This window comes from Diuraphis noxia, unplaced genomic scaffold (genome assembly GCF_037042655.1).
Source record: "Diuraphis noxia isolate RWA-SAM2 unplaced genomic scaffold, SU_Dnox_SAM2 contig0003, whole genome shotgun sequence".
Lineage (NCBI taxonomy): Eukaryota > Metazoa > Arthropoda > Insecta > Hemiptera > Aphididae > Diuraphis > Diuraphis noxia.
This window is the reverse complement of record NW_028301713.1, coordinates 69,302,176-69,312,156: the sequence shown is the minus strand read 5'-3', so window position 1 is coordinate 69,312,156 and position 9,981 is coordinate 69,302,176. Positions and strand designations below refer to the sequence as shown.

At 30.3% G+C, this 9,981-nt stretch overlaps 1 protein-coding gene across 1 annotated transcript; it reads left to right on the top strand.

Annotated features, from left to right (window-relative positions):
- The first annotated feature begins 1,326 nt into the window (after positions 1-1,326).
- Positions 1,327-9,640, top strand: P5cr-2 (Pyrroline-5-carboxylate reductase-like 2). Its single transcript, XM_089224689.1, has 6 exons — positions 1,327-1,530; positions 1,668-1,738; positions 1,867-2,049; positions 5,211-5,423; positions 7,856-8,021; positions 9,240-9,640. Exons 1-6 carry the CDS (start codon positions 1,461-1,463, stop codon positions 9,350-9,352), a joined length of 816 nt encoding a protein of 271 aa, XP_089080815.1. The 5' UTR covers positions 1,327-1,460; the 3' UTR covers positions 9,353-9,640.
- The last annotated feature ends 341 nt before the right edge of the window (positions 9,641-9,981 follow it).

Sequence of the window (9,981 nt, the reverse complement as noted above, 5' to 3'; positions counted from 1 at the left end):
TCCTCCGAGGGGAACATTTCCGCTTGTATAGGTACCTATATGATGTAATTATCGCGGTGAGTACTTTATTACTGCTTATATTTTTCTAATAGATTAATTTAAAATGCATTAATTATTTGTGAAAATTTAAACGTTAATTTAATGATAACCAATGAGTCATAATATTATGTCTGTAAACATAAATGATCGAAGGACGAAGGTTACCGATGACTTATTATTATTACCTACATTATTATAACTACTATTTAAAAATACCGACTACCGTTTTATAATAATTATTGTCTAATTAAACTAAACATACCCAATATATTATATAGTAATAGCCAATATAAGGTACTAAGTTAGGTAATGTTAATTGGAATATATTGGGTTAGCAACACAATTTATTGAATAGCGAAGTTGGGACTTCATAATATTATTATAAATATTAGCACATAAAATGCAACTAACGTATCGTTGCACATGTTTAATATTATATGATTTAAACTAGTGCGTGTAAGCCAATTATTTTTATATATTTGGTGAACATAGTGTAATAATCGATTTATCTATCTAAGACCTAGGTATCTGCAGTTTAAAAGGGTTCGGAAAATTGTTTAGGGAAGACTCATTATAAACTAATCAAAATCAACTAATATTATAATCGCTGCGTACCTATATTCAATATATTTTGATATTTAAAACACTTTAAAATTTTAAAGCACTTGAAATAATGTTTAGGCTTACATGTGTACCTACATTATTCACATTATTGTACCTAAATATTGTCTTTGCACTTATTCCGCGACCAGCGTTTACTTAAGGCCCTCGGTGAAGTTTAATCGCAACCTCTTATACAGTTGTTATACCTTATACATATTTTACGAAGGAATGAATAACATTATATATACATATTATTACATAGAACCTCAAACACATACATATACACAATCTGACGCTATTAGTGAAACAATAAAAAAATAACACTCGTTCGCAACTTGTTATCGTAACAAACGTACATACTTATGTAATTAGGTAGGTACCTACATATTATATGTATATATATATATGTATTATATATATATGTATTATATATACAGTCGTTATGTATATATAAATATATATATCCGTGTTCATGCATAATATATTTTATTATTGTACGACTATATAGTACCCATATACCTACCTATCCAAACGTGCTTATCGAAAAAAAACAGAAATTTTAAACGGCATGGCTATAGCTATCAGTATTATAATATATATATATTAGGTATACACTGATTGCGCTAATCAAAGGTTATAATAAATAATAATTTATATTTCACACGCGCACTATACGTATAGGTATTAAGCCGGTGTTGTATTCGCCATGCGTTCAGGCCTCAGTTCACGTTTAGTATTCGAGTATTGCTGAATAGACGTCGAATATAAACATAAATTATTCACATCTTACACGTCATATATTTTACTATACTGCGAATATGTTGAAAATCGGATTTCTCGGTGCCGGCAAAATGGCTCAGGCATTGGCCAAAGGTTTCCTGACGGCCGGTGAGATTCGGGAAATCGATCGTTTTATTTTCTTTCGATATAGTGTTAAACTCATTCATTTTTCGTACACTCGTCCCCGAAAATTTATTAACATATGTTTTAATATATATATATATATATATATATTTTTTATACAGGTCTCGTCAAAGGAGAGAACATCACGGCCAGCTGCGCCCCACAAGACACGCAGTGCGTCGAAGCTTTCGAGGTGAGTCGAACGAGATCCGTACGCGGGAATTTGGTACCTGTACCTAGGTATATAGGTATCCGTAAGTCGAATATATTTATATTATTAATCACATTATACCGGTCGAATTCGACATTGATTGGTGACAGGGATTCGGATCGAAAGTGACTTTCGACAACCAGACGGTGGCCGACAACTCCAATGTCTTACTGCTGGCCGTTAAACCGTCCGTGGTAAAGACGGTATTGGACCAGATCCGTCCAAATTTCGAGTCCAGCAAACACCTGTTGCTATCTGTCGCCATGGGTGTCACCGTAAATCAGTTGGAAAACGTGCGTATTATTTCTACTTTTTTCTTTCTTTCTATGATCATCGCGTTCGTTGCGAACATGATGAAATTTCGATCGCACCTATTTAGATACTATACCTAGCTATTACTATATATTATATGATTCTACGCGTGATATATACCGTGATATAGGTATGCACTTCACTAATAATACACCTAATCCACAATGATTTATTATAATCGACAACGCGACTATAGCACTTCTACGACTGGTCGTCCCATGTCAAATTTCTTTTAAGTGGCGTAAAAGTTTTAATCAAACATTACATGCGAGCTGAGTACTGTGATGTACTGTTGTGTTGAATGCGGGAATGTACGAAGGCGATCGATGACCAAATTCAGAGTCGGTTATTTCATCCGACGATCATTCCGACACTGACGTAAGCACATACGTATTATGTTAAACGTGATGATGGTAATATAAACGTTTTCCGAAATAAACTTATTATGTGAATGTCGGATTTGAAAGTTGGTGGAGTGGAGCGCATCTGAACCACAACGTCCGGGTATCAATTAAAATTTTATTACAACATATACTTGTATGTGTACGTGTACGAAGATAATTTAACTCAATAAAACTGAGGGTGACTAATTGGATAATAAACATATGCTATATGACGCACGCGGCAAGCGATGGCTAATGTTTGTTGTTGTTATTGTTGTTGTTGATTATATTAATGCTATATATTCGGTAACATCGAGACTCGTAGTTACAGGATTAAATGGGTTTATAGGCACTCGAAATTTAGATTTCTATCGGTAGCAAGATGAAAAACATCACAATATATTCATATAGCTATAATACAATAATATTATTATAACGATGAATATACAATAATATATTATATATTAATGTTCCACTAAAATTCAAAATTTGTTATATACTTTTTTTACAAATAACTAAATCAGTATCTTCATAGTGTTAACGGACTCGCCTGAGATTTATTGTTCCCTAGTACTGAATATTTAAATAGTTTTTAGATACCTATATCGACATGATTAATATTATTGAAATAAAAAAAAAAAAGTTTATGTGACGTATATATTACATGAGAGGGGGGTGAACATTTAAGATAAAAACATTTAGTTCGATTTCTGGCAGTGGGTCATAATGTTTTCGTACAAACAGTTATTGTTTTTGCAGTCTATTATTTTATAAATTATGTTGATTGACGTCAGACATATGGCTGATTGAGTGAAAAATCGATAACGTTAATCGAAAGGTTTAGGTTACGGTACCGAGACAAAAGTGGAACACGTTAAAAAAATAATTATAACAATACATACCTTGGTATAAGTTTCCTCAAACCAGTAGGTATCGTCAATGCAATTTAATTATCGAGTTATATAAACAGGACTGTGAATTTAACGCACTAATAAACTGTTCAATACGCATGCACTAGATTGTATTAATAAAAAGTTAGCAAATTTGTATCATAATGATGTTATTAATTATTATTAAATTTGTGAAGGAATAACCTTCACAATAGGAATAATAATGTTATTACTTAAATACTTATTTTGTGTAATTACTTGTTAGTTGTTAATATATTATTTATAAAATAATTCTTCTCATAAAATTACAAATCCGATTATTAGTAGGTACGCGGTATTAATAATAGTACGTACAATATAATATATATTATATAGTACCTACCTAATAAGTGATATTATTATCAATTTTTTTATTTATTGATAAGCACTGTTTTCAACAATATTAAAAACAATGTTTAATTGTAATTGAGAATTTGATAATAAATATTTCAATAATAATGATAGGCAGATTTCCTATAAGCACTTAATTATAAAAAAAAAATACTCATGAAATTTGTATTTACTGCGTTTGTACTCTTATATAATATGCGTAAAAATAATGTAAATTTAATTTTTTTTGAACTCATTGTATGCTTAGTAACGAACAAAATTTGCAAATTCACAGCCCACGGGTTATAAACGATGTAGTCGATGTAGATAACTTTTTTTTTAATATTTAAAATGATCTATTAATATTTACAAATATTAGGTTTATTGAAGTAGCTTATGGATTTTCTTGTAAGCCATACTATATAAATATCTAGAACCTATGTATATTAGTTTTATAAGGTACTATAGTTATTATAGTACGGTACTATGTATTACTTTATCTGTTACCGTAAATGACCGATCAAACAAACTATTGACGGTTATTTAAATTTTTATACAAAATAAAAATGTATTTAAAAACAGAAATATTATTTATTTGTTCATAAAAATTAGAAATATTGGTGGGTTGTTAGAAATAATTATTTAAATTTTTATTATATAAAATTTTTATTTATTTGCACATGTACTATTATGGCATTTTAAATACATTTATATTTTGTATAAAAATTTAAATAACTATCAGTAGTATCAGTAGTTTGTTTTAATAATATATGATTGTAATTTTTACGCAACTTATCACTTAATGTTATGTGTCGTGTATTGATCAGCTTTTACTTAGACAATTTGTATATCCTAAGATGTACACAACGTGTTTAGCAAAAGCCCAAATAAAATTAAGAAGTTCAGCATTTACTTAGTACAAACAGTAAAACTTAGGTTTACCTTGTGATCGGGCATTTACGGTAACATATCTATACAAATAAGTGCTAATGTAATAAGTCTAAATCATAGTTTGAGTATTTAAATTTATTTTATTTTTTTATTTGAAATACCCACTATAAATTATTCTAAATGATTGAGTTTTAATGTAGGTACAGGTACCAAATTGAAGGAAAAAAATGTATTATATTATCGTTATGCAGTGATTTTCCAACACTATCATATGTATCGGTGCAGGATCAGCCTGTAGGGAAAACATTTCTGGCCGGAAAATGTTGATTGTCCTGAACACATTTTTGGACCAAATATTATTGCGTTACTATATATTTAGTTTGGGAGGGACAGTATAAGCTTCGATGACTTCGATTATTAACTCTATAGTTATATCAATTAATATTATTTTATAATTAATATAGATAAGCTGTAAGCCTTCCAAAACTTGATCTCACTGATCTCAGTAACGGGCTGTATTAGAGGCTCATTAATTTTAAAAAGCACGTCATGAACATTATTTACGAAAATTCATTTTTGAAAAATATAGAACTCAATTTATTTTTTTAGCTCTTACCAGATGGCTCAAGGGTAATGCGAGTGATGCCTAACACTCCTGCATTGGTTCAGTGCGGTGCTTCCGTGTACGTGCCAGGCAAAATGGCGACAGATGAAGACGAGAAACTAACGGCAACACTTTTGTCATCCGTGGGCACGGCGGAGCGTGTACAAGAGTACTTAATGGATCCAATCACTGCGCTTAGCGGATCCGGTCCGGCATACGTAAGTCTAAAGTCTTATCGTCGTGTGAATCTGTACAATAATTACAAATACAAATCCACAACACTATCCATCATTTTACACTTATTGAAAATACCAGCAAAAATTACGCAATGAAATTGTAACAATAATTAATACAAAAATAATAATTCAATACATTTGTCAACCACTGATTAATACATATTAAAAACCATCTAAAAATTATCATCGAAATAGTTTATAAACAAAACACCACTATGCAAGATGTTTGTTTGTACCAATTAAAGCCAAGTCTATTTCACGTTATGACTTAATTATTTTTTTTTTGTTTCATTTATTATGTTTTATATTTATTTTCTATAAAACTGTACACTTGATCTGAACGGTCGTCAGTCATCTAACCTACAGAGTATTTTGAACTTTTATTTCACGATAGTCATTTGGTATCGTTTTCCAGTTTTGGCTTTATGTGATTTCCAGCGTGATAGTATTTTATACAAATAACGTACTTAGTGTTATTATAGTCGGTACATGCAAATTAAAATACAATCAATGGTTAAAAAAAAATAAAAAAATTTGAACACAGTGGTGCAAGGGTAACCCACATCGCAATCGTGTTATGAAAAAGATTGAAAGAGGTACCGACGATGAGCAGCGTACGCTATCGTGTTCTTCCCTTATAATATAATATGAGCAATTCTGTATCCGAAGCATCATACGACCAAAATATTTCCCCCGCGTGGTAGTTTAAGCCGTCAATTCTCCGGTCACATCTTTCATCCTCTCAGGATACCCGATGATTTTATGATAAAATGATTTCGGGAAACTATTAGATGGATCAACTTTACTATAATATTATATATATAAGTATATCGATCACTAAGTAAATGAAACAGTCGCGTGTTTCGTAAAGTTTATGTGGCCTGCGAAATGATTAAAGCGGGAGCTTATAATATTGCAGTAATCTTCTAAATTGTACCATTTCCCCTCCTTTGTACCACGGAAAAATATCTTTATTGTGGCAATAATTTTCTTTATACGTGCGCATGTTGTTCCTTATATCATTATATTATTGAATTACTAGTCAGTCCCGTTCGTGAACTATATTTATAGAACAAATGTTCTGTAACTCGTTTAAAGTACCTATATTATGGTATAACTTTTTTTTTTATAAATCAAATACCTTGTGGCTTGTTTTTTTCCCTATTCGAAACCAGGAATGGGTGGGAACTACATTCATCATAATACTGCTACTCGTCCCTGTACCGTTAATTCATGTTAATTTATACAAAATTGGGATCCTCTAACCACATAGAAAAGCTGACCTTCGGCCCACAGAAAACAAAATTGTTTACCCTACCCGTCCACCTCTCGACTGCCTGACGCGCTCTACAGTCTCCTTCTGCCCGAGTATCGTCTCCACCAACCTGTCAAATGCTAACCTCTGCTTCTCCGCCGACGCCTCAATCTCCGCTGTCTCCTTAGTCCTTGACATAGCATTTGGGAGGAGCTCCTGCTCCGGCTGAATAAATCGAATACTTTAAAATTATGTTATTATACCCTTGTCATTATATTATACAATGAGTTTCATTTAAATTTGTTATTATTTATTTGCCATTGTTCCAAAGCTTCAGGTATTAAAATAAATAATAGAGCAGCTACTGACATACTCAATAATATTCAGTTATGCAATTAAAACGTTTATTAAAAAAATAAATATGATGTTTTATAATAATAAAAGTACCAAAAATTGTAGCACGTGTCGGGTTCCTACATTATTATTATTTTTTATGAATGCGACGTACAATAGCTGTCACTATATCCATGTTATATGATTTTACTATGGCAGGTATATAGCAAATGATTTGCGTGTCTTGCGCATGGACAATGGACTGCAACATAATATTATGCAGTCTTATTATGACGTGTATAGGTACCCCAAATCACAATAACATAAACACATTTATGACATATACTGGGTGATCCATTTCTAGTGTGTAGCCACACTTATAATTTCCTCTGAGGCTGTCTGTAAATTTGAAAAGATAACACTTATTTTTCACAAAAATCTTATTTGAGTAATTTTTTAAAGTAGAGATTTCATATTAGGGGGTTTTAATACAATTATTCGCCATCCCCCATCCGGGCATGGCAGAAACCTATGAGTGCCCCACTAGAAATTCTGTCAAACACACAAGTGTTTCAAAACTTACAGTATCAACCAACATATAGCTAATGGCCTCAGTATCCGAAGATTAAAATAAAAAAATATATATAATTATCCTTTATAATTTAATAATATTTTATTTTCAACTTTGTAAACCGGAAGCAGTATACTTTTCTAAACACCGTTTATATTATACTGCAGATATCGAATAGGTACTGACTATACTGAGCAAATGGTTTTTCCCTGGCATACATATTTAGCATCGTATACTCTTATTATACTAATACAGGTGTACATGATTATCGAAGCTTTGGCTGACGGTGCCGTTCGCATGGGCATGCCTAGAGACATGGCGTACAGATTGGCGTCGCAGACTGTCCTTGGCGCGGGGACTATGGTTCGAGAAACGAAAGAACATCCGGGAAAACTCAAGGACGACGTTACCTCGCCAGCGGGTGAGTTGGATTTTATATATACTCAATGCGATTCAGCCAATAATATTCGTTATTTCAATGGAACAGCAAGTTTTCTAGATTATTTAGAATATGTAAAATTATTAAATTTTCCATCGCATCATTTTTCTCATTGAGATTTTTAAATATAAACGAATGGGAGTAAATATAAGCTATATATAGAGATGAGTATTTCATATTACTGCAGTAGGCTGTCAGTTATTGTTAACGATGAAAATATCATCAAAACACCCTGTTTATGATCTATATTGTTATTAAATAGTAGGTATTCCATTATTCTGACTGTGTGAAATCATATGCCTACCTAGGTAAGGCATGTGTACCTATAAATTATAATAAACAGTTTAAACTGGTGCCTGAAACCACAAAAGCATATTATATCACCAAATATTTCGCGTCAGAAGTTATATAATTTCCAGACAAATGATAATAATATACCGTTTTGACACGTATTGGCTGTCATTTAAAAAAAATAGAAATGAAATAGAAATATTCTAATAGGGTTAATAATAATCATATCGTTCTGAAGGTTTTATATTGGCAAATTTATTTATTGTTGGTTATACCTGTTATATTTCATCTGTTCAGCGTGAAAGTCATGATTTATTATGAACGATTATATTTTTATTTCTGAATTTGATGTAGATTTTAACATTTTGAAATATTGTTTTAATTTACACTTATATTTACTTCGAAAATACAATAATGATGAATAACACAAGAATTATTTCCACCTAAAGTTAAAATTAAATTATTTTTTTCACGTCTTTGAGAAGAAAGCGATGATGGATTTTGGGTTTTTAATTTTTGCAAATATCAGATATTTTTATTTTTATTAGTTTTTGGTACATTAACTATAATTACACCTTAAATAATAATAGTTACTAATAGTTACTATGTTATATTATAAAACAATTATTTGGCTTAAAAGTTCGTTTATAATTTTATCTGATTTTATTTTTAATCTTTTGAACTGTGGTATTATAATTCAATAAGTACAAATAAATATATCGAAAAATACTAAATAAAATTTAAATGAAGAATAAGTTAATTTACCACAATACAATTGATACGAAGAATAATTAATTTAAAACGCTCTTGGTGTTTTTTAATTATTTACTATATCTAAATATTAAATGTTAGAATCAATATTTACAATGGTTTATTATTAAAATGCTTTCACAATAAATTTATATACAGGTTCCACGGCGGCCGGTCTCTGTGCTCTGGAACATGGTGGCCTAAGGTATACAATCATTGACGCTTTGGAAAAAGCTACGGAAAAATGCAAGGAAACTTCAAAGGCGTTATAAACAAATCACCTGATGTTAACATTTGTGTTCAATGTATATCTAGTCTAATTGAAAATCATTTAACTGTTTAAATCTGCAATGTATATTGTACATGTTTTTACTATATTATTATTTTTAATTTTATTTATTTTTTATGACTGTGTTTAAAGTACATTTGTTGTTCTTCTTATATATATATATATATATAATGTTTATTGTTTTTTTCTGGATTTATCAAATTACCTATATTAGATAGTTTAAGGTTAATCAATGTTTTTCTCTATAAAATCTTATGAGGTACATATTTTACACTTGTGTTTTAAATATTATAATCATATTGAAAACTGTTAAGAAGTAGCAAAGTAGGTACCTTTTTGAATTTATATTTGGACTATTACTATTATAATTCGATAACATAACAGATAATAGATTATTATCTAAATCATGTTTGTATTAATTAAATAATATATTTTATTTATAATAATAAGGGTTCATAAAGTCTTAAGAACGTGGATATTGTCTATAATCTATAATGTTGTTTATATATTATTCTAGCCATATACATATCATAATGAGCATGTTATTGTTGTATTAATTACTTATATATAATGTTAAGGCCAAAGTCACAATTGTTATACGTATTATATCAA